The 25,853-nt window shown below is 40.6% G+C and overlaps 1 protein-coding gene across 1 annotated transcript in view; it reads left to right on the plus strand.

Moving 5' to 3' along the window:
- The first annotated feature begins 518 nt into the window (after positions 1-518).
- Positions 519-25,853, plus strand: part of svila (supervillin a) — a 40,099-nt gene continuing 14,764 nt past the window's right edge. Inside the window, exons 1-19 of the mRNA XM_026361826.1 lie at positions 519-1,371; positions 6,595-6,658; positions 7,895-7,983; positions 9,096-9,159; positions 9,297-9,442; positions 9,551-10,253; positions 11,981-12,064; positions 13,244-14,029; positions 14,507-14,674; positions 15,389-15,423; positions 16,678-16,742; positions 17,271-17,407; positions 17,988-18,083; positions 18,553-18,847; positions 19,400-19,465; positions 20,393-20,854; positions 20,892-20,913; positions 22,368-22,548; positions 24,066-24,198. Of these exons, the coding sequence (XP_026217611.1) occupies positions 1,314-1,371; positions 6,595-6,658; positions 7,895-7,983; positions 9,096-9,159; positions 9,297-9,442; positions 9,551-10,253; positions 11,981-12,064; positions 13,244-14,029; positions 14,507-14,674; positions 15,389-15,423; positions 16,678-16,742; positions 17,271-17,407; positions 17,988-18,083; positions 18,553-18,847; positions 19,400-19,465; positions 20,393-20,854; positions 20,892-20,913; positions 22,368-22,548; positions 24,066-24,198 (3,654 nt within the window). The 5' untranslated portion in view covers positions 519-1,313. The remainder of the gene's footprint in view (positions 1,372-6,594; positions 6,659-7,894; positions 7,984-9,095; positions 9,160-9,296; positions 9,443-9,550; positions 10,254-11,980; positions 12,065-13,243; positions 14,030-14,506; positions 14,675-15,388; positions 15,424-16,677; positions 16,743-17,270; positions 17,408-17,987; positions 18,084-18,552; positions 18,848-19,399; positions 19,466-20,392; positions 20,855-20,891; positions 20,914-22,367; positions 22,549-24,065; positions 24,199-25,853) is intronic.

The following is a 25,853-nucleotide window of genomic DNA, read 5'->3' on the forward strand; positions in this document are numbered from 1 at the left end:
TTTTTAGTGGTGACTGCTGCAGAAAGATAAGATATCACTCACTGTTTTCCCAGCAGTGTCTGATAAGCAGTGTCAGGCTCTGCGCCAGCCTACCTTCGATGCCCTCTTATTGCAGTGATAAGCACGTCATCGTCAAATTGATGTATAGGTGAGGTGTGTATATGTTTGTTAGCATGTGCTTTTGTCTCGTTCCTGGCATTCGCATACAGCATAATAGCACAAGGAAATGGGATTCTTCACACTCAGGGAATATCAGTTAGTGTGTGCTCTGGGACACATACTTTTGATGAGTGTGTTAAAAGCATTGGTGGCATTTTCAATAAATCAACCTATTTTACTTCCCTTTGCACTACTTTTCAGCTGTTCTAGGAGGAACCAAAGTCTTACCATAATGATACAATTAGTCACGAGTGCACATAGCAAAGTTCCCTTTTCCTCATTATTGTTTGCACGCTCGCTCTGTCTTTTGACTTTGTTTCACTATTGCTTTCTTACCTTCTCTTGTCCCTCCTCCCCCTTTCCTTTCGCTCTCTGTATGCTGTTTCTTTTTATTTTGTCCCCGCTGAGAGATGACTGGAATTTCTCATCTGGCTGAGATTCATTTTAACTTTCTCCTCTTCCCCTGCTCATTTTATTTCCACTCCCATCCACCCACCCTGCATGCTTTTCTCTCCCCCCCTTTTCTGACGCTCTGCACCGGTTTCTTTGGCATCCCAGTCATGTGTGTGAGCCAGAGGAAGGCAGCACTCTCCAGGGACACTCCTAACTATCTTTTTCTCTTTCCTCTCTCTGTGCCTTTGAGGTTTGGTTTGATGCACGTAAGACGCTTTAGTCCAATCTGTAGTAGAGATGGGGCCTAATTTACTTGCCTTTTGCTAATGAGCTTAGCCTGCGCTGAGAAGCTTTTAGCCCTGCAGGTTGTTGTTGTTGTAGTGGGCACTGGTCAGCACTCAGCGGTTAGTGAGAGGAACCAGAGCAGAGGAGTGGATCTAAGAAGGGGCAGAGCTGCAGCCACAGCTTCACCACTCCTCTGTTTGCCTACTCAGGACCACCTCTACTTGTACTGGCACTGCGGCTGGGACGCTTCTCTCTCTCCCTCCTCCCTCCCTCCCTCCCTCCCTCCCTCCTTCCTCTGCTTCTCTCCAACGCTACCTGACTCCCTTCTCTGTTCCTCTATCTGTCCCAGAGCACTGACAAACAGTTTTTCTAGCTGCATCATATTTTAGGCAGCTGCCTCTTTTTCCTCCCCTGTCTTTTCATATCTTTTATTTTATCTTATCTTTGTTCCTCTCTAACCTGACTTTGTTGCCAAAATGTACCGGAACCCGTGGATCTCAAATTACCTGACTCATGTCAAGTTTTGCAGCCAAGGTAAGAGTAATGATTTGGGGTTCTGCGGGTTAGGGCACAGCTGTGATTTGAAGCTCAGGCTGGAAGCTTGGGGGACAGGTTAATCTGGTTGTAAAGCTGAGAATCTGAGCTCTTGGAAGTTGGCAGGCAACAAACTGCAGACTCCCTTCCTCTCCACTGTCCTGCTTTCAAGCCAGCTGTCCTTGCACTGCAGCTGTAGCCTCCAAGGACACTATGTAGCACTGATAAGGGACACTGAACAGTGCAGGAGGTTGTTTCTAGGAGGGAACTATTTCTGAGCTTCACAGCTTCTTGGTCACAGGCACAATTAAGTCTAGTTGCACATATTGATGTATACATGGATTTTGCAGTTGCACTCATTGATGTTTTTATGTGCACTGGGACTGAGTAATAAACCAGATTCATTGAATTACCAGCATTATGAATAAATAAAAATCCGAATTTTCATTAAATTGGAATTATTTCAAAATAAGTGAAAAGTCAAACATATAACTACAGCATGACAGCCTAAAGGCAAAGGACCCAGGAATACTGGCATTTAAATTGGTAGAATAAGCATTAATTTAAAGTCATATTTCTGGCATAAGGACAGATGAATTGTTAGGCTACAAGTTCAGAATGGGTGCTCTGTCTTTTAGACATTAATTTGCTATTTGCTAACTAGCATAGGGAAGATTTTACTCATGTTATAACTTTATATTGAATGAAGTTATGTCCAATCCTGAGAACACAAATGCCAGAAAGTAGTAAACAGCCCAGTACAAAGAAAATAGAAACCAGATCAATTCTAACTGATGACAATAATAGCTGATAAAGTTAACATTTAACATTTACAGGATTTGTGTGTGATAGATGATTATGCACTGCTGACTGGCCGCAGGTGCATGTCTGCTTCCCTGTGAACGCTTGTCGTTTCCCACCCGGTTGTAATATATTCTTAGTGAGAACTGAGTGTGTTGCGATCTGGCTTCTCTATGCTTAACAGCCAGGAATTCAACAACAGGTGGCCCACAGTATCAGGGTTTTATGCAAGCATAGTCTGGGTTTATGGAAAGAAGGGTGTATTGAAGCTTGTGTGAAGGTTTAGGTGTGACAGTGTGGCTATTTCCTGCCTTCTCAACTGAATTCGAAACAGAATAGCTTGTATATGCATTGTTATTAGTGGTAAAGGCATTACTGGCTTATTGTCACATCCATTTAAGTCTACTGTTTGCTCTTATGGCCTCACCTAATTTCGGATTCTCCATCTGTTTTTAATGCTTTAAATCTTTAGGGTCGTTTAGGATCATTTAGGGTTAAGTTGCAACTTGAGTCTCTCAGCAGGTAGGATGAAGGCAGAGTAAGTGGGCAAATGTTGGTGGGGATGATAAAATTTCCACACACTCCCCTGCATCCTGTATGTAGTGTGATGTAATGGAGACAGTTAAAGAGTGACACTCTTCCTTTTGGGATCGGTGTAATCCCAAGATTCAAAGTTAATCCTGTATGTTAACTTGGAGATTTTTTTTGCTCAGGCACTGATGCCTCTTTGGTTTCTGCACCGGGTGCTTGCTGTGCAACATGTTTCAAGCATTGAATTTTTTTGAATTGAATTTTATCAGAGCAGGACATTCCCAAAGGCAGTGTCTTTCTTTGTGTACAGACAGTTATGCAGCCTTTGTACCTCACAGCGTTGACACCTTCGCATAAAAGCTTTTCCTCACCTCAGAAGTTCAATGACACTCCAGTGAATCATGAAATAATTTTATCCCCATGCTTTCAGTGTCAAGTCGCTTTTACAGCATCAACACCACACATGGGGCTTGGTGCTGAGGAATTCCTGGCACATATGCTCGCGGCTATAGCAGCCATAGTGTTTCTGTGTATTACAGACAACATCAAAGGCTGCGACACCTGTGATCATTGTGGGGGTTTTTATGGCTGTGACTGGAATGGTGAATACATTCAGACGCTTAGGCTTTTCATGGGGATCTCCTCTGATGACCTACAGGTATATGTCACTATGTACTATGGCAAGATAAAGTATGTGAGCCTTTTGGAATTTCATGGTTTCCTGCATTAATTTGTCATAAAATGTGACATTTATTTCAATTCACCAGTCTACAGTTAAGCAAACTATCTACTAATGGAGACACATTGGGACTGTGGCTACTCTACCAAAAAGTGGGAAGTCGAAATGACCCCAAGAACACAACAAACACTCAGTGAGGTAATGAAACAACCCAGAGTAAGAGCCAAAGATTTGAAGGCGTCATTGGAACTGGCTAACATCTGTGTTAATGAGTCTACGGTACGAAATACATTGAACAAGCAGGGTGTCTATGGCAGGACACCACGAAGAAAGTTGCTGCTTACTAAAAAGAACATTGCTGCATGCCAGAAGTTTGCCAAAGATGATATTGACACTCCACAGTGTTATTGGCAAAATGTTTTGTGGACTAACGGAACTAAGACTGAACTACATCTGGCTTAACAAGGGCACAGCATATCATCGTGAAACATAAAGGGATGCTATAGAACAACTTGAAGAGAGCCACACACGAGACATTCAAGGAATATAGCCACAATGAGGTTTTTATGGTTGTGCTCAATAAAGAACTTGCAATAATTGTTTTGTGTATTATTTTAGGCACATTATTTTTGTAAATACTCTTGATACACATGATCAGATCACACTTTTTGACAAATTAATGCAGAAAACCATGAAATTCCAAAAGTTGTTGTTTCTTGCCATTGTATAGAGGTATAGGCTGTTTCAAGTTTAAAAGGATTACAGGTTTGGGTTAACGAGAACTTTATATGTTTGGGCTGAAAGCCTCAGACAGTTGCCCCGAGGCACAGATGCTATTATTATTTACATACAAGCAGCTTATTTAACCTTTATTATTTATGACCTTTATGACTATTACTCATGATAACGTTTCATCGCATCTCTACAGAAATTACCTAGCATATACAGTTCTATACATATACTGTACAAACCAGTTTCTATAGCCAGTTTCTACTGCAGAGCAACCTCAGCACAATTGGCAAAAACCAGACTCTACATTTAGCATATAGTGGCATTCTATGAAAACTGCATGTTGTCTTCTTGCACTTGCACACAAATTCAGAAAACCACAATCATAAATACTAACAAAGAAACCACTGTACTCACAGGAGCAGGAAAGGCAAATTAGCTCCAAGTTCACAAGGAAGTGGATCCAGTGCACTTTGCTTCAGTAATTATGCAGGTCTTGTTCTGTCAGAACATAACAGTAACTCTCATCATAGTCTAATTGGCCTTAAAGTTAAAAGTTATAGTCACTGGTAATCTAAACATACAGGAGTAATACACACATTCATGAAATTAACACAACTTTTAGAAGTATCTAAGCTTCTGTTTTCTTTTTGTTGCTTTTTGTAGTGTAAAGGATGCAGTCTTTATAACTTCAGAGACCATCATCTTTGGACTTTGTACCATTGTGTATGAAAAACAGTCCATTTAATTGCTTGCTATTTATATATTGTTACACTGTACAAAGGAGCTCAAAATGTGATTGATTTAGCGTTTGTAAAGAAATATAGGTTTACAAATGGAACTCCATACTCCAACATATTTAGCCCATGGAGAAATACAAATATTATTACCTTTTATTACCATTTTGGTTTTGAAAATTCAAACCATAGTTTAACATTGCTAAGAAAGAGAAAGGTCATTAACATATTTATGCTCATGAAACCCTGACATGCTGCGCATTTGCAGGAAATGCAAACAATTTGTCAGTGTTGGTTTTATTTTTGTATAGACTTTACATATCATGAAAATGAACATATACCGTAACTCATGTCAAGAAAGCTGAATGGGTACTTTGGAAATGTCTACTAGAATTATTTCAACCTGTTCTTTGAAACATTGTCAAAAGAATACACCATCAGCTCAGAAATCCAGGATTGTCATTCAAGGCTCGCAAGGAATGAGTTGTATTTTCACCGGCCTTATTATATATATATATATATATATATATATATATATATATATATATATATATATATATATATATATATATATATATATATATATATATATATATATATATATAAATAAACAATATACCACCATCCCCATACCACATCCAGGCACACTGCCCTCTCCAAATAAGCCTTCTTTCTTCTTAAATGATGTTTTGCTTAAGTAGGAGGGATTTAAAACATCATCCCAAACATCCTTAATAAGGACTAACAGATCTGGAATGGGGGTAGGTTAGTGGTGGGTGATCTCAGAGGAGAAGTTAGGGATTTGGGTGGAGCAGCGGGGCAGTCTGAGGGCGTCACGCGGCCCTGAGGTGAACTCTGAGGGGATGGAAGCGGAACCACATGTTTGTCCTGAAATTGCACAGCTTTGACAACTCTGAGGTCCGAGGGCAGCCAAAACCGTAAGTTTGAGGTTTGGAGTAAATGAGGAAGGCGTAGACATTCCTCAAAGAAGTGTCTCATAGAACTCACATTCTTTGCCCCTATGCTTAATACCCACTAATAACGTAATGAAGCTGTCATGATTTGCGCTTGTTTACTGGCTTTGGCCATTTTACTAATAAGATTTCAGCTATATTAGGTTACATCGTTAACTCTTAGGACTAATTGTTTCATTAAATAGCTTCAAAGAAGTGACTTTGTCAGGCTTTCAGGAATTGCAAAGTATGGTGTCTCTGTGTCTTCTTGCTGTCCTCTCTCTGCATTCATGTTTGGTATACAAATGCTACCCAGTGACGGTGATGTGCTTGGCTGCTCTTGGCACTATCCCAACTTTGCTGCACTGCAACCTTGATGTGTGATCAGACTTTAAGTGCCCATCTCAGGCAGTGACACACAGATGGTCACCCCTTTATTCAGTTGCATTAGGCCATGACCTCATGATAAACACATAGACAGAAACCTAAGATGAGACCGTATCTCTGGATGTAAGAGCAGTGATAATTTCTGTGTCTGTTCCACTTTGTTTGCTGGAGGTTTTGGGTTTGATGTGATTCAGTCCGGCAGGCTGATTATTGTTTTCCACATGATTTGTTTTCTCTGTGGAGGTCCACTTAATTAATGTGGGTCTGTGCCAAGGACCTGCAGATAGGCTGGCTGACTAGTTTGCCTTATTTTGTCTATTCATTTAAAGCTAAAATGGCATATTGTTCTGTTGAAGTCCATGAACTCCACCATAACTGAATGCCACTCTTTTTTTTCTGCCCACAGGACTTGGGAGTGAGACCCCTATTAAACTAAACAATCCCAGATTGCTACAGAAGAGAGCTTTGAGGTAAGATATTCTTTGTTTTAGTTTAAAGACCCAGTAAATAAAAACAGTGGTCCTTTTAATAAGACCATTCAAAAAAGAATGACACCATATGTAAAATTTTACTATAAATAGATTATTTTGCCCTTATAACTGAATCAAAATGTGTGGTATTTTATGAAATGACTGACTTTGACTCCTAGTGGTACTGTCATATTAGAAAATACTGTTAGACCACAGTTCACATTGAGGTAGCAATACACAAACTGCACTTGTTGCTATCATCCATGGGGCACTAGGGGTCACTGAACAGTTTGAGGAGCATAAAAATGATGCGAAACATATGCTAAAGCCTTGGCAGCAACCAGATTAAATGTTATCCTGGCCTAAAACGTGTGATGTATATTAAATACTTCCTTAGTGCAGTACTGTGACTGTAGAGACAAGGAGACAGTGGGGTATCAGATACAGCATGTGTTGTTCAGATAGGACCAGTGTCCAAGCTTAGTGGGAAAGCAAAAGATAAGCTCTTAGTGCTACTGCAAAAAGCACTGTAAAACCTCTCTCTGCTTTTTCATTTGGAGGATTGGTTAGCATGGTGTTGTCGGCTAGGTGTTAAATAATCCACCAGAGCCACATGTTAGCCTCATTTAGAACATTTCCTTTGCAGCGAGGAGGGTGTTGGTGCCAAAATGTTCAGGTGTGGCTTTGGCTTGGAAACACTTTGCATAGAAGCTCGTTGAATGGTATCTAGTCATGAAAACTGATGCTGTTGTGATAGATCTGTGAAGGATCTTCTATGTTTGTGTCTCTCATTGTGTTACACAACCACTAAGTCATGTTTTCCCAATTCTGCAGTGTTTCCTCACATGAAGAATCTACTGCCAGTTCTTTTATAGTTGTATTGCAACTTTGCGGTTTTGATCCATAAATTACTTCAGTATGTTGTTCTGAAGGGGGAAGTTGTGTATTTATGTGAGGCAAAGGGTGTGACAGGGTTAAATTCTCATCATCTTAATCTTCTCCTAATTTATAGATAAATATTCAGAGCTTCATGGAATTCACAGGTTCAAATCCAGTTGGATTGTTTGGATGATTAATTGCTTGTTTTTGCAGCTTCATTATGGAATTGATTCTTTTGGAAAGGGTTAGAATCTGATTCTACTACACTGCTGCTTGCACTTTTGGTCTATAAACAATAGAGTCTCTCAAAGTGTAGCTCTGTTTTAATAATAGTTGGTATTTTTGTGCACTCCTCAGCTTCCAGAAAGAATTCTCCTTTGATGAAAAAGACAACACAGCCAAAAGCAAGGATATAGATGTTAGTCTATTGGCCAATCTCCCCAAAGGTAAGTAAGAGTTTTTTATTTATTTATTTATTGTTTCTGCATGCTTGTAAATGGCTCTCCCAATGTCAAATTTCCCAGGCTTTTTCAAAGTCACAGTTGTGCAACAGCAGCCTCTTGCCAGATGGATTGTTGTCAAGATTTGTCTAAAACCAGTTTTTCCTACAAGCTTAGTCCTCGCACAATATAAACAGCTGCAGTCTCTTCTTTTTTTCTCGACAGGGTTCATTTAACCTAAATTGTAGCACCAATAAAGAGAGACAAAGGTTTCTCAAATGCTTCTGCATGGCAAACATTTTGTTGCTGTTAGTGGTCAATGTTCACTTTCTTTTTTTTTTTTTTATATAAGTTGAGACATGGGCACTAGGATACAAAAGTGGTATAACCACCATAAAATGGTTTATATGCTATTGGTAACGTGTACTTAAGTACAGTACTTGAGTACATTAACACCTCTGGTAAGAAAGGATAGTCTGTCAGTGTGACACACACAGGGTATGCGGATACCCTGTTTTTTTAGTTAAACTTTATTGCTTAACAACTATTAATTGCAACAAAAAAAAAAAAAAGTCTAAAAGTGCAACTTGACAGATTATAAATGTTTACAGGTAGTGGGCAGTACAGTACAGCATGTTTCATAAATTGTATAAAGCTCATTATTTCTCTGGAGGGAACTGTGAAGTGGCCTCACTTTTAGTCACCATAATTGGAGATTGAAGACTAAAAATGAAAGACATATGGGATTGCAGAGTAAGAAAGAACTAAGCTTACCAGACCTCTGTAGCCTGCTCCTTGCCTTTGCCTGCATTACACCCCCCGAACCTTTGACCACACTGTTAGTGGCTGCATTGTGAGCATCGTTTGGCATGGTATTTTGACAAGGAAGTGAAATGTGTGGAATAAAAAGATACTGTAGTTTTGATCTTTTGTGTTGTTGTTTTGTTTTTTTTTTGGTTCACTGCCACGACTAAATCAAAGTTGTGAGTGAATTTTTCTTTCGAGGAACAGTTTGGTTTATCATATAGCGTTTTTATCACAAGGAACTAGCAAGATAATATTTTCTTTTTCTGTATTTCAGGCTATAACAATATTTTGTTTTCTTAATCCCCTTCTAGTCTCTGAATTAAGGAAACGATTTGAAGGCATTACTACAAGTTCTGGTGACTGTGAAATGAACAGGTAAGAATGCGCTGGATAAAAAAAATATTTTATTTTATTTTTTTTTTGTTTGTTTTTTTTGTTTTTGTGTTTTAACTATAACAGTGTTGACATGTTTCAGCATGTCTTCCTTCTTGTCTGTGTGTGTCTGTGTGTAGAAAGGAGCGCATTGCTCGGCGGTTGGAGGGCATAGAGAGTGAGGTGCATCCAACTCTGGTGCCTCCTAGCTTGGTGGCCCACCGGCTTCTAGAGGAGGATACACCAAGATACACCAGGGCCTCTGACCCATGTGAACCCTGTGGTGGTGAGACATTTAAAAGTTTTTTTTAAGTAAAGTATGCTTTTTTTTTTTTTTATCGTGTGTGTGCTTGTACAGCTATGACCAATTTGTATTTTTCTCTCTGTCCGCTAGTTACAGTCCAGAGGTATGGTGTGGAAGGACTTGAAGGCCCAGAAATGTGGGTGACAGCAGCTCCAGAGCGACAGTCTAGAGCTCGATGCAGACCTGACCCTCAGTCAGAGCCAGTCCGCAGTACAGGTTCTACCACTAGTGGCCTAGAGCTAGAGTCCAAAGCTGAACGAATCGCTCGCTACAAGGCAGAGCGGCGCAGGCAGCTTGCTGAGCGCTATGGTATCTCCTTGGATCAGGAGCTGGACTGTCCCTCCCACTATGCACGCACCCGGAAGGAGTCGGAGGGCTCAGAGAGACAAAACAGAGGGGAGTTACTGGGGGAAGAAGGAAGAGACATCACATTGAGTTCCTACACCAGCACCTCTGCCACTAGCCCAAGACCTGGTCGCTCAGCACCACAGCACAGCAACCCCAACCTGGGCTGCGAGATGACTCGAACCACGGTGGACTCATTATCAGAGAGGGAGAGATTGATGAACCTGGAGAATCAACGTAGGGCTGCACCTCCCGAACTACCGTCTGCATCTTCATACATGGATCTGACATCATCCTCTGCTGCCCGGGTGCCTGTTTCAGTCACAGGGATGCCACCCAGTTCACCTAAGCTGAGCAGGCACCATTCCCTCTCCTCACCTAAACATGGTGTGTCTCCTGGGGACACCTTCATTGAGCAACAGGCCCACAACATCCTCAGCCGACACGGGTGAGTGGTCTTTGAGTGACTGGTTATTCTTTTAGTGTCATTGTTTTTTTTTTTTATCCCTTCAAGAAGTTATTATTATGTTGCAAAATGTAAGAAACAGAGATATTACAGATTTGTAGAGATATTATAGAAGTAGGTTCTGTAAAACTTCAATTTCTTTTGTAGGGCCTGGACCCCATTTCCCCCTCACAAATCTATATTCACAAGGTTCACACAAGGTTCAAGCAGGGCCAGATTGCTGTTGTATCATTTTCTGTAATAGATATATTGCTATATTTGCAACATTATTATCCATCAAACTGACATTTCCTCCCTTACCACTCCTCTTTGTACAGGAACTGTTGAAACTGTTGAAAAGGTTGTCCTTTACTTAAGACAACTATCCTGTTTACACTGAAGGCTACCCTAAATGTGCTCCAGTGTTTATTTTACACAAGTACCAGCACTCCAGCCTTAATTAGTTAATTATACATTTTAGAGAATTAAGTATGTTTATTCTTAACATGGACATTTCCCTAAAGAAAATCAGTGGAATTTTGCATATTTAAAACCTTTTGTTAGTTTTGTATGAAGTAGATAGGTGAAGGGGAACTAAAAAGGAGTATTAGTGCAGATAGCAGCAGTGTATGCATCTCAGTATATCACTCCTACTAATTTCTAATTAAATGACACGCTGACCAAGCCCAGATTTTGACCAGGCTATGGCCCTGTAGTCTGCTGTTAATATAGCACAGATGAAGATGATTCCACACCCACCCAGGTCAACATTTCCAATCTGTCTTTGCTCCTGTCAGCTTCACCCCATCTCTGCATTTCTCAGTCCCTCTCTCAGGTTTCAAAACTTTCCTTGGGTATGTGTGACTGTGGTGCAGAGAGGGTGTTGTGTTAGTGGGGGGGGCTCAGTGTGACTCCATGGTCAGATGTCTGACCCACAGCTGGGCTTGATCAAGACCAGCAAGGACCTTGAGGAATGAAAATAGGAGAGCGTCCCTTTCACCTATGCTCAGGATGTCTGTGGGCCCCCAAAAGATTGTCTGTATCAGCATGATCTAACATGAGTAGTTACATGTAAGAGAACAAAAATCATTATTTTATTTTTAAAATAAAAGTTTTAACATTCAACAAAGTCTGGGGCACATTCAACTACATAGCACATGGTGGTTATTTTAGTAAGAGAGCTTGCCTAATCTTATAAACCAATATTTGGTTTATAAGATTTGTCCAGTCCTCTCTGTATTTATGACTCAGGGACATTCTCCTTAATGCTGTTGAACTGTTGAAGGGCTTTGCTTAATTAAATAGTTCTGGCTGTTTGTCTTTATTCAGCATCACATCACTCAACCACACACAACTTGCCTGAACTGCGTTTTCACTCTAGTGCAGTAGGTTAGCATTTCCTCTGAATATCTGCTGCATTGTAAGACCCCATGTAGTGTGTAGCCAAATTAGTAGAGCTGCTCTTCATTTAACAAACTTTTTAAGAAAGCTTTATTGTTCATATCTTACTAAAACTCAGTAGCAATGAAATGCTCACCAAGGAGTTTAACCCGTATCCTGCTGGTAGCTAAGCCCGTTCTCACTCTGACCATTTAAGGCAGTGGTATTTGTGTGTGTGTGTCTGATGTAGTCTTGTCAAGGAAAGAGCTGAACGCTGAATCTGGATAAGTACCCACCCACTCAATCAATCACTCACTTTCATGTCTTCCACTTGGTTTCCATTGGTACAGTGCAAGGGTGAAACTGAGCACTGATTGGTTCCTCCAGACTGATGATGAGGGCGACACCCACTCTCTTATCAACTGGCCATCAAGGTACACCCAGGCTGGTTGTGTCTCACCACAGGATCACCTGCAATGTTCTTACCCAGCTGGACTTAACTAAATCCATCAATCCTTCTAAACAGCACGTCCTAAACTGTGGGTCTGGAAAGGACCAAATACTGTTTGCTACTAAACAAAAATGCTTTTCCCTTAACAATAATCTTTTTTTACATTTGCTCAGCTTGGATCCTGGCCTGATTTGAAGACATATGAGTCTCTGCTTCTTAGCCTTAAGAGTCTACTGAATCAACTGAGGTCACATCATCATCACCGTCATTTTCATTATTATCATTACATCTTCATCTTCATCTTCATCACAAGCTCCTGTTCCTTTTGCTTTGGAATATAACACCATTTCCAGTTCACATTTACCTGTATTCAGTTTATTCCTGGTGTGAAAAATGTTTGATAGGACAAAAGGAGAAAACCAATTGCTTATAGTATTACTACTTTTCTTACAGTAGTACTCGCCTTAAGTTTTTATATTTAGCATTTTGCACACGATTATTAGCATTATTTTCTCTTTCACCTGTACACACTAAAGCAATCCAATACAGCAGCTCTTACAGCCAATTAAACGGGCCCAATCTCAATAATAAACACATTGGAATCACATTTCTGACAGTTTCAAATAAAAAACTGAGAAATGAGAACCTTGTAAAAGGAGAATTCAGGGTTTTTCAGTGTAATTTATTGTTGGGTATCCATCAATGGTTATGTTGCATACAACAGTTCTTTAGTTTATTTGTTTACTGTTAATAGTGCAAAGATGCCAACATTTCCCAAAAAAGAAAACTACTAAATTGGCTTCAGGTGCAGCCGACAGCTAACCTAATGACTTCATTGGCAGCATTATACTGCTTGCATCCCCTAGTAAAACTAACAATATTATTGTTCAGAAAATTGGTAGGAAAAAGAAAACCATTAGCAATTCATGTATTTGCACTGTGTTGGAAGTCCAGACCTACAGGCCAAAACCTCCATAACAAAAAATATAACAAAAAACCTCTCCATCTAAAAGCTTGTTAGATGCAGCCTTACCTTCTATACCTCATTCTGAGGAGTGTAACCAGTCCACAAAGATACAATCGGCTGCTCCCTTTATGTTACAACAGCCTTCTTTAAGTTTAAGAGACATAAAATGTTAACCATCCCTTTTTTTCCACAAAGACTCCGAGTTAGGGAGAGGCTTGCCAGGGAGGACGGCCACCAGAGGAGCTCAGAGCTCGGCCATGTGACAGAAGCCCCGGTGTACTGCAATCAATTTCAGCAACAGTCCCAGATGTCTACACATTACCGCACAGACCCACCAGGGTCCCAGCAGTCTTGTTTTCAGCGAGAACATCATCCTGAGGCACAGCTCACCCGACCTGGGCAAGTGGGGGGACAAGAAGTTGGTAGTTGCCCCAGTTACTTGTCTATGGCCTCTGGTCCCATGTCCAGGGGTAGGCAGCCGCAGTTCCAGGAGGCAGAGACTGAGGGGACAGAGGGTGTGAAGACAGAGGGCCTGCTGAAGAGCAGGAAGGCAGTGCTGCCATCAGAGATCCGTCGCAGGGAGAGGAGCACTGAGGACCCATGGAGAGGAAAAGGAGACCAAGACTTCGGACTGTCCAGGGTGAAAACTCGCAGTCAGGTAAGAGAGGCTGAGGCAGAGGATCAGGCTGCAAGAGAAAGACACAGAGGCAGAACCAGGTGGGATGAAACGGAGGCCACAAGCCACATCCTTAGAATGGCACATGCAGGCCCAGGAAGCTCCACCTCCTACACTGCTGGAGATGCACAAGGACCCAGTCAAAGGAACCTGCAAAACCAGACTCACAACCCCCAGGAGACCAGCCAAGGTGAAGGATATAGTAACCGAGAGAGTCTCAAAGACACCCGGGTGTCTGTGGCCCAGCTCAGACATTCCTACATGGAGACCACCACCACCCCTCCAACCAGCCGCAGGAATGAACTGTAGGTGTCAAAGTAAAGCACTACACCGCTGCTAATCACTGGCTGGCTGCTTTGGAACTCACACTGATGCATGTTTCATAACATTGCCTGGCTACTAAATGACTAACAAGCAAGGTCTGAAGTTAACGTCTGAGCACAATAATTCTATTACAGTTTCTAATCTGTACAACAGGCATTCATTCATAACAGCGCCTTTTACTGCAGTTTTGTTTTTTCCACTTTATTGGCACTGTGACTGGTTCAGTTACTACCTGGAGCCGATGTCTGTGTGCAGGCTTCAGTAAATCTGCATGCCCCTACTCACATAATTCACTTAAAAACCAAGGATGTGACTGAGAGTCAGTTGTATACCTCTGCTTTGACTCAATTCCATTTTTGCTACACATCCCTCTCTGTCTCTCCCTGACGATACTGTACTTTTCCTTTCTTTTGGGTAATCTGTATCTGTTGGTCCCTTCCCTTGGTTGATCCCTCCAGTGAGGTTGAGGGGGACTGGGTAGTCATGGGTTACGAAGCCCCTTGGAGAGTGGAAAGGGACAGGGGGCGCAGGCCCCGGCAATACATCTATCCCGGGGAGAGTAGAAAGACCTCTGAGAGGTTTAGGACGCAGCCCATCACTTCTACTGAGCACCGGGAGACTAATAGGTACTGCAACAGTATGAATTCAAGGGTGCATGGCTTTGAGAATGTCCAGGTGATCATGCATGTCAAGGAAATCATCAACACTTTGATTTAATTTTTTGATTCCTAAATAGGTTGAATATAATTGGGTTTTATTGCACTGTGTGTTTAGTATTAAATTATATTGTGTTTAGTATACAATAAATTATTGTACTATACGTCCTGAATCAGACTAATATGTGAGCTGGATCATCATTTACTACAGACCAATAGGTGTGACACAACAATACATATACTCGTTCCCTCTCCTTGATTTTGGTCCTCACCCTATCAAAATTACCAAACAAGGAAGCTTAAAGGCCAAAGGTCTCTGTGATTGGACCTTGGCAGTGGTCATCGCGTGAAACTACGAAGGAAGCATGAATTGGCCTTTGTTGGTAATCACTTCCTGAGACCACCAGCTGAACAGACTTTTGTAATGATGTCTAATTCTCCAGCTTACTGTAGTCTGCTTTACTAGACTGTTTCCCTTCACATTTCTTTCCTAACACTCACTGTTGCATTTCCAGAATACCAGAAACAACTGCTGTTCACTGCATCTCCCCACTTGCTCTGTGCCTGTGTTTCTTTTGTTCCTGTCTCTAACTACTCACTACCCTTTGATCATACTGATCCATGCATTGTCACTGGGATAGTAGTAGCTTTTGCTGATTGTCTTTTCTTTCTCCACTTTTGAAGGTCCTGTGTGAGTTCAGGTTTTGCTTCCACTGAAGGTAAGTAGTTTAGTTATTTATTACGTCTTTCCTTTCCACAATGTTTGTCATAAATGTAAAATAAAAGCAATTATAAATGTGCATACAGACATTTAGGATTTATTTTACACATTTCCTACCAGTTTATGTACTATACTTTGCATCTAGAAGAAAAGCTGATGAAGTTTTGTAGCTATTGTACCAATTTGTTGGTGAACAAGATTTAGCGTGATGTTGGCAATAGTGGTTGTCTTTGCTTCATATTTTTCGCTTCATATTTCTATCAAAAACAAGCATAAACACTGTACTTGTTCTTTTAGGAATGTCACTAAAACTGCAAAACAGACCTCACAATTACCTTTGTAATCTGAATATTATCAGTCTTTTTTCCTCAGGATGTGCTATTTTTGATTTTTTGATATGGAAGCACAACAGTTTGTTTATAGACTCATTAGTAGTGCTCACAGTAGCATAACAGCACAGCAGTTTCACAGAGGGCAGGACCAGATCATCTGCTTCTTATAAGCACACACTCAGCTGTGACGCTTGTTGTACTGTTAAGAATTAGCGAGTGCAGAGCTCAGCACAGCGGCGTCAATCAAAAGGAATAGCTGTTTGGTGATGTCATGTCTTGCTGAGAGACGTGTGTGTGTGTGTGTGTGTGTGCGTACTTGCGTGCCCGCAGCAGTGTCTCACACACCTGTCTAGCTCTGAATATTTACCTTACTTCTGTCAGTTATAGGTTTAGTGGTTTATCGTTGCTCGCAGGGATAAGGCCAGATGGCTGTAATGAGGAAGGTAAATGTACTAATGGTGAACAGATGATTTGAAGTCTATTGCACTTCAACATCTCAGGAAAAAGTAGATCTTCTTTTGTCACGATAGGCAGTTTGATAATAACAGGTTTATATAGTCTCAAATTTCAGTAGTGCTCTGGTCTACAGTAGTATAGACTAGAAAAGGCTTCACATTTCAAACTTGTGACTGATGATTTCAGTAAGCCGAAATGAGTGTTAGCTGATTTGATCCATGGCATTTTGGAAATATTCTAGATATCTTGTACAGCATTTTAAACACATTTTACCAAAAATCCAGCAGCTTTAGAACATCTGTTATTTTCTGTGGAATTTAAGTTCTGGGAGTTAGAACAATGTTTAGTTGGATATTTTGACTTTTTGATCACTGCTTATAAAGGATTTATATTCCAGCTATAATCTTTCAAGACATCCAAAATATCTAATGTCCTTGTTTTTCTCTTTTTCTCTGCCTCTGCAGCTGATGAGGAGAAGCTGGATGAACGAGCCAAGCTGAGCGTAGCAGCCAAGCGCTCCCTGTTCAGGGTGAGCTTCAACTATTGTGTGCTTGTCCTTTCATTTCTGCAGATTCCATGCTGGTTCTGGACACAGAACATGGAGAAATGTTCTTCCAACCAGGACACAAACACTGAGGCCGTCTGTTTTTTCTCTGCCGTTCTCTCATCGCTATAAAGATTTAAAGCTGAGAACTTGGGAAATCTCAGGATTCCTTTTGGATCTCATTCCACAACTAATCAGACTAGACATAGAACATTTCACACCACATCCATGAAATTGACCTCAAATATTTTCTGTAGTTTGAGCTCAAGTCAATAGGTACTTGAATTGCCAAGGAGCTTTCTTTATGTGCATCTTCATTTGTCTCAAGTCTCTGATTGTCAAGCTTGTCAAAGATTGTCAAATTGATGTCAGCAGCCAGTTCATTCGCTGCAAAGCTTCTGACGACATGGCACAATTGTCATAACTGTGCACCTATATTATGCCAGGGTTAAGATGAAAAACAATTGCATTGACTTAGTGATTTTACATCTATACCCTGATGGTTCCAACTAGGAACTGGAGAAAAGCATTGATGGTGGAGCTCCTAAACCACGATCTAGGAATGCAGCAGTGGACAGAAGACTAAGGCGAACCCAAGACCGATCCAGAACTCAGCCAGTCACCACTGAGGAAGTAGTCATTGCTGCCACGTAAGTCTGTAAAAGTTAATAGGTACAGTATAAAAAAATGTTCTTACTTCCTCCTGGTGGTATAGTGATCCATGTAGTTTTTTTAAGGTTTTCAGATTTCCATCCACCATAACAAGTGTGCTTAGTCCCACTAACTCAGATCTAAAACAAATAGTTAAAGCTACTGTATGAGCTTTCACCTCAACTTCACTGAGATAAAGGCAGCAATGTTTTATTTTTTTTTAAGGGTGAATGTAGATTTTATTTATTTATTTATTTGTTAGGTGAATATATATTATATCAACTAAATTTACGATGTCATTATTTTCTTATTTTTTCAACCTGCTGTCCAATCAATCACATTTTCTACTCTGGATGTGATTCAAAATTTAATTTATGTATGAAATATATCATGAATTCTGACATGAACTTTTGGTTTGAGCCTCTACCAATGTTGTTTACCATTCAACATGCTGTATGTTCCTCTCTTTAAGCTTAAGTGATTTATTTTCTTCACCTGGTTTATTCCCTCTGTCACCTGTGTGTTTTCTCTGTCACCTCTATGTCTGTGTGTGTGACCTTTGTTACTTAACCACGGTAGTGCCCCTTCTCATGTGCCACAAACAGTGACTGTTCACGCCGCTGTAGCACACATCTCTAGCCCCACCGTAGTTTGCAGCAATGTCCTGCCATACAGGTACATGGCACATGTGTGTGTGGGCGTGTGTGTGCACGGCTATGACTGCTCAAGCTGACCTACAATGTGTGCCTAACATGTTAACTGGTTGCTGTTCATTCACAGCATAGCAATGTTTTCAGAATAAGTACTGCAGGTTTCAGCCTACAAGATATAAAGTTCCCACTAATGTAAAGTCTTAGTGCACAGTGTTTTTTGATTTTTGGTGCCCTCCTGTGTGATTGGAGGAAACTACATACTTGAATTATTAAATGACTCAGAAGACCATCATTTATCTGTAGTGGGCTTGACTGACTCTGCCTGTGTAACAACCCCTTTTTGCTCTTTAAAATTTATTTTAGATGTCACACAACACCACAATGCTGTCTGTAGCATGCCACTTTGGTAGCTTGCATGAGCTCCTTCCATGCTTACCAGAAGTCTCCCTTTCTCGTACTTCTTTTTGTCTTGGACGACATCCTCCCCGTAGCCTGCGGGCATCGTCACAGCAGAGCTCAGCAGCCCGGGAGCAGGCACGAGGACCCCAGCAGGTACAACATACCAGGGAGCCACAGTCATCCACAATGGAGGCTGAGAACCAGAATCAGAGTCACAGTCAGGAGGAGCCTGACCTCTGCACCCTCAGCTTGGCAGAAAAGATGGCACTGTTCAACAGACTGGCTCAGCCTCCAACCAGGGTTACCCGAACCAGAGGAGACACACGGCAGCGCAGGTCCAACATGCGCTACCAGACACAGCCCATCACACTGGGAGATATGGAGCAGGTGAGGAACAGCAGAACAATGTGCCATTGTTAATTATTCCAATTATTTATAATCTGTTCTACAAGTTTTTGGCTATAGCCTCTTTTTCATGCTATACACTAAATTTATTTTAATTCTTTGGACATAAAGTTGTGAGAAGTAACATTTCAGATGATCTGACAACTATACTCAATATATGGACTTGGAGCCCTAAACAGACTGATAACCAGTGTAGAGAGGCCATTACAGGAGATATTATCTTACTTCTTAGTACCAGTGAGGAGCCTTACTGCTGCATTTTTTCTAGCTGGCTCCAGGTGAGACTTGGCTGACTCCTACACAAAGGACTACTCAAGATAAGAACAGATAAAACCACATAAGATCTGGTGTCTATAAAAGAGATAGAGAAAGGTGTCTGCAACTAAATATTTTATTTATTAGTTTCTCAGAGGTATTTTTTGCCAAATAATATGGAAAATCCATTTTAAGTAAATGATCCATGTGAATATTCCTTTTATCAGAATAGAAAATATGTGAACCAAATATTGTAGCATGTAAATGTTTCTGCTCCAGGAGTCTTCCGACATAGACATGAGGGATGAACAGGAACTATGTGACAGCCCAGTAGAGCACCTACAAGTAAGGTTTCTCTCAACAATCACCGTGCATTAGCCTGTGACACTTGAGGCTGACGCAGCTGGAGCACTCTTCTCAGAAATGGCCTTACATTTCTGTGAACATCACGCGCTGTATGGCATCTCATTCTTGGCATCATCTAGATGTTGTGTAATTTCGTTATGAATGTACAGTGCATGACTTTGCTTCTGATAAAGCTCTGACTCAGGCCTTCATCAGCCCACTGTGTCAATAAAGAGGCTGCGATGTGTGTCTGGGTGATGATTCTGGCCGTATTTCAGAAGGGCTGAGGGCTTGAAAGACGCCTCTGTGGCAGAGGAAGGAGAACAAATGCATCTCAACTCTTGTTCGCCACATGGACTGAAAGCAGCTATTTGTCATCAGCTCACTCGAAACTAGCAACTGTTTCAGTGAGAGAAAGCTTTACAGGAAAAAGGAAAAGAAGTTTCATTCAATATCTTTATCCCTTTATCCAGTAAAGGGTTGTGGAGTGGCTGAAGCCATTCCCAGCAAACAGCAAGCAAAAAAGAAGTTAAAAGGACAGACACAGAAAATATTTTGCGCCTTCCATGGATGTTTGCTGTCACTGCTCAATAGTTGCTCAGCAGAAATGTAAGGTTAGTTTACATGTACTCAAGGTGAAGTAATGGTTATAAATTGGTAGAGCGTGTATTTTGACTACAGCTGGATGTATTGTGCATTGGTGAGTTTTGCAGGGGCATGGCTTTGTGATGTGGGCTGTAATTGACCGATGAGATAGGCTGCCCTTTGATGCTCAGGAAGTGTAGTCAGTCAGGCAGGCGGTGATTAGTCAGCGTGATTCTCTCAATTTTGTGTGTGTTTGCACTTTGCCTGGCTGGTTTCTCTGCTTCTCTGGCAGACTGACCCACTTCTTTCTTTGTCTCTGTCTCCTTCCTTCTGGTTACATAGCTTCAAAATGGTACAGCCTCTCAATTTGGCGACTTTCCTTCTTCATCATCATCCTCTGCACTGAGAGCAGGAGGCACAGTATCCACGGATCATGCTGGAGACATCCATATAACCAGAGCACCAACCCGGGCTGAACACCTCCCTCCTAGCTCTGACAGGTCCCTGGCCCCTCGCCATCCACGTGACATGACCATTAGGTCCCAGGACTCTGTGGATCACCAGAGGTACCGAGTTGTGCCATTAGGAGAAGACGGAGTTGACCTGGGAGCAGGGAAGAGGAAGTTGCCCTCTCCTGACGGATCAGTCAGACAGACCGCTCTTCCTCAGCCCCTGACTGGAAGAGAGAGGAGTCGAGAGGAGGAGGAGGAGGTGGAGCAGCAGCAGCTGTCCAGAGAGAGGGGAGAGGAAACAGTGCAGAGCTCAGAGAGCTATATTTTCCAGGAGAGGCTGGAACAGACAGGGGTATCTGAGGGAGGAGGAACCCTACACAGGCGGCCAGACGAACAGGGCCATCACTGGAGGTAAAATCAGAGAGGGAAATCTGCTTACTTTACATTGTAATGTATTGATTTTCTCTCTTGTTTACAGTATTATTAGTATTACAATAACTTTTTACTTATTTTTTTAGAAATGACAGCATTACAATGTCGATATGATATACGTTTTCTTGTTTACAAAGTAATTGTATATTCTTGCTGTGTGTGCAAAATGAGACGTTACCCTTGAAAAATCAGGTTTTCTTCAAAATGCTACAGGGGGTTTGTAGTATTGAGTGATTGGGGGATGTTAGTTCTGTTGAAGAGAATAAAGTTTGTACTTCTAAAGAAAAAACAAGTTGACTAAAACAGTGAAGATAGTGAACATTGCACTTGCAAAACCACATCATATTTAGTAATTGGCAAATTTGACATGTTAGACTAAGATGGTGACCACAGTTTATCTGCAAATATTAAACCCGTTTGTTGCTATCTTTATAATCTAATTTAAAAATAGTTTTTTTCCATATACTTTAACCTCAACAGCAGTTGTGTAGAATCAGTTTTATTAATTTATTCCTTAACAAAGAGTGCAAATTACCAAATGTTAGAATTATAACATCTAAAAAGTGATGTTTGACAAGGGAAGAAAATCAATGAATGGAAAAATACTAAATAAACCATGGTGTAAATGTCAGCAGTCAACAACCACAACTTCTGTGAGTATCATCTGTGAAAACATTACATTCAGGTTGTGGTTTTCAGGTTTCCTTTTTGTCTGAGCTGCAGTCACTCTGAAACAGACACTTTGGTAGTGTCTGTATGGTGGTACAACTTCAGAAGTAAGTTAAACATATCTGTCATCGCTGGTTTGTGCAGTGGGTACTGAGTGGGAGCAGCAGCATGGAAACTCAGGCAAACATCAGGCGAAGTTCATTGACTAGGGAACTCCAGTGTTTGTACCCAGCGTGGGTTATTTGATTACATCTGTGCCAGGGCCATTCAAAGCTGTGAAAAGCGTCTGTACTGTTTCTCACTGGTCGATGAAAGCCTCTTGGTAAGCATGAAAGATGTTTGCTCCCACGCTGGTTTTGCTGCTTACTTTGCACTGTGAGAGCAATGGTTTTGTGCAAACCCCTGTAATCATGGGAATTTCTGGAATATTGTGTTATTTAGAGAGTTGTCTCCTTGACAGGAAATGCTCGGGTTTTTGAGAAATGAATCAATTTGCGCAATGTATTTTGAATGCTTTTTTTTTTTTTTTAGGAATTTGAGACATTCCTAAGCAGTGCATCCAATCTACCATTTGAACCTTGTTAACATTAACTGTATGTACTTTAGTTGCTGTGAAATTATTGATTTTGCCTACTCAATTGTGTGTGTGTGTGTGTGTGTGTGTGTGTGTGTGTGTGTGTGTGTGTGTGTGTGTGCGTGTGTGCTTGTGCGTGTGTGCTTGTGCGTGTGTGCTTGTGTGTGTGCTTGTGTGCTTGTCCTCACAGAGCTTCCAGAGTCCGCTGTGGTAACATCCAGAGCACCGTCTGGTTCGCCCAGGAGCGAGTGTGAGCCTCCTCCAACGGCAGACTCAGACGAGAGCGACCACAAAGCCAACCTGGTTCAACCTGAGCAAGAGGACGAACTGAGCGATATGATGATGGCCAGACACATGTCCATCAAAGAGAGGTGAGCCCGGTCAGTTGTCATTCATTTAAGACTTGGCGTGGGTGGAGGATTGTTTTCTCACATTTCATATGCAAAACATTCTCTGCTCCATGTTTGAGCATATGAATGTACTGTTAAACTTTTCTGAATGCCATTTATCAAAGGCTTCCTTGCCTTGAGATTTCTTTCTTTTTTGAAATATTGTGACTTAAGCACACAAAATCTATAGTTATCATGTAAAATTGAAGGTTGACTTGTAACTGAAGCAGTTTTGGATTCCCTAACAAATGAAACCAATTATGTAAGTTCACTTGTGTCGCATTGTGTCAGCAGGCCACAGCCTTCTGGTTTGACTGGTAAACACAAACAGCAATCACACTATAAATTGATTGATGACATAATGGAATTACATATAAACTGGTGTAAATGTGGTTAGTTAACCAGTTCCAGTCTGCTTGTTGTACTTTTCACATGCTTTTTTTTTCCCTTTTGTTCTCAGCTTGTCTCTCAGTCTCTCACAATTTCAAAACATTTTACTAGAGTCAGGATCTGTATCCCAGATACAGATATTCAGTGTAACTTTCATGCGGTTTTTAGCTTTATAGAGAACCCCCTAAGGTAGAACAGAACGTCCCCTCACTGGGTCACAGAAGGGGTGGTTGTAAAAGGGGTAGAGGTCACTGCTAGAATCCTGACCCCTCTCTAATGGGTCTTGTCTGCTCCTCATTCAGAGATGTGAGCCGAATAATTGAACCTCTGTTCTTTTGCATTTCACAGCACTTTTGTGAAAGACTCCATATAGTGACTTCATACTACTGTATGACAAAATAAATCCCAACACTTCTTCTACTGCTTTAACTTTGGTTTAACTTTGAACCAAATCCTTGCAAATAATCTCCTATATCTAAGTGATATGTTCATCTACTGTATTTGTGCTTTAGCTGTCCTCTGTCTTTATATCTGTGATTGAGAGCTCTTCAGTATATCTAACTTGCCAAATGACACCGACTGCCTCCGCGTAGTGTCTACTATCTCTTCTGCAAACACGCCTATGGATTACAATAGAAGACACATGGGAACGTCCCTGTTCTTTGTTGCCTTCTGTGATGTGACAGCAAGTTTGAGGTTTTGCTGAATGCTAGCTTTGTGGTAACCTGCACAGTAGGCTGTTTGTCTTCATTTCCATTGTTATATCTGCTTAATGCACGACATTAGAGTTATATGAGACTTCTCATATCATTTTAGGCATATAACAGTTGTCCTACCTACCAATTATTGGTTTTAAGTGTAACAATAGTAAATATTCTCGGTGAAATATAAAACACAGAAGCTTGTGTTATGTTGATATTTAAAAGAAATCAATACTCAAAACACTCTTTGGGTTTTGAGTCATATTAATCCGATTGTAGTCCTTTTAGTGAAGTCCTAAAATGCTTTTGTCAAGCACAATACATCACATCATCTTTTTAGACTTCCAATTGTGATTTTTTTAAATGAACTTTAACGTTACCTCTCCTACTCCCGCCCCCCTCCCACAGAGTTGCTTTGTTGAAGAAGAGCGGTGAAGAGGACTGGAGGAACAGGATCAATAAGAAGCAGGATGTGGTGAAGGTTGCCGTGGGCGAGCAGCACGCTCAGCTCTGGGAGGTGGAGCAGAGCTTCAAGAAGAAGGTAACCTGATGTACACACTCACTGCTGACCCAACCCAGCAGGCAAGTCTGAGACATGCAGTCGTCTGCCTGTGGCTGTTGAATCTATCATGTCAGTTGCATTGTTTTTTCTATGCAGTTTTTGCCACATGCTGCATTCATGTCATTTTACGAGCATAGTAGTTTTTCCTACTTCCTGCTTGTTACAACTTATTGAAATATGCTTGAAATTCCAATAATAGCCCCTTGAAAAATGTTCACATGTGCCACTAGGACTACAGGAATTTGATTTTATCCACAGTGTTGGATTATGACAGCAAGTATTTCCTCTATCAGCCTCAGAAGTCAAGCTCTTGATTAAACAGAGTTTTGAGAGGCTTTTGATCTTTTTTGCTGACATGTAAATCTAATGTCAGAGGGCTGACAACCATTAAATAATCAGTGCTGCAGAATAAACCTGCGAAGCACGTGGTAACAATTTAGGGTGTCTCTAAACAGCAAGGTTGTGTAATGTCCATGTCTGTGTCTTTTTGATCTCTTAGTCTCTTTCCCATGTTCTGTCTCATAAACAGATTATGTTGATCTGTGCTGTAATATCAGGCATTCATCTACATTTATTCCATTCATGACAATAGTAGGTTACACTGTATTATCTCAGTTGTTAGCACATTACTTCATGGTGTGTACTACTTTTATTTTATATGGAAGTGTATGGCTGCTAACCTTAAATGAAAGATTTTAATGACATTTATTCATAAATTATTATATTCCATTTGTGGTCATAAAATATATGAAAATATTTTAGGATTTAAATGGTACAATATAAACTGAATAATTATACAAAAACTTACCTTTAAAACCTATAACTCATATAATAGCATTAGAAAGCCCTATTTAATGTGAATAATACCTCCTTACTCTGCTGCTGAAAGAATGTGAAAAGATTTTTTACTTTAAGATTAGCAAAGTTTGTTTGAATTTGTTTGTCCTGTATAGTTTTTTTTCCAAATGATTAAATTTGAATATTATTTTCTTTATAATAATGCTTAAAAATATATAATCTAATTCAAAGTCCAGCTTGCAGTTTTATTACTAAGTGCATATTGCTCATTGCCTGCCAGTTCAAAGGGGAATTTCACCTAATGTACAGCTGACTAACCATGTAAATACTTATAATATTATACTTATTGTACTATAAAAATGGGAATTCGGTGGACTTTTCTTTTTAATTTTCATGATTCTTATGATTTTTTCAAATGTCATTAAATTATTTCATTTTAATAGTGGTAGCTACAGCCTCCTCAGCCTTCCATACATATTGTAGCAGGAAAATTTGATTACTTTGACTAACTGTCAGGAGTCAGAGATAGTAAATACTAACTATCCAGTGTAATGTATCCTGTATATTTTTCATCCCTGGCTTCAGTCTTTCTTTCCACTGCACTGCATGTTGCATGTAATCTTCTGTTCTTCTGTTTGTCTCTGTTTGCATGTCCTTTACCTTTTCAAAAATAATAAACATCACTTCATTTGTGCATGTCGGGTGTGTGTCTGTATTGACATGGTGTGTTTTTAAAGGGAGGGGAAAGGTGGGACAGTACACATATCTCTCAGTTTAGAAATATTCACAACAGCTGCCACCCACTGCAGCACTGTTTTAGTTTTCAGCTTATCAGG

The sequence above is a fragment of the Anabas testudineus genome, chromosome 2 (assembly GCF_900324465.2).
Source record: "Anabas testudineus chromosome 2, fAnaTes1.2, whole genome shotgun sequence".
NCBI classification, from domain to species: domain Eukaryota; kingdom Metazoa; phylum Chordata; class Actinopteri; order Anabantiformes; family Anabantidae; genus Anabas; species Anabas testudineus.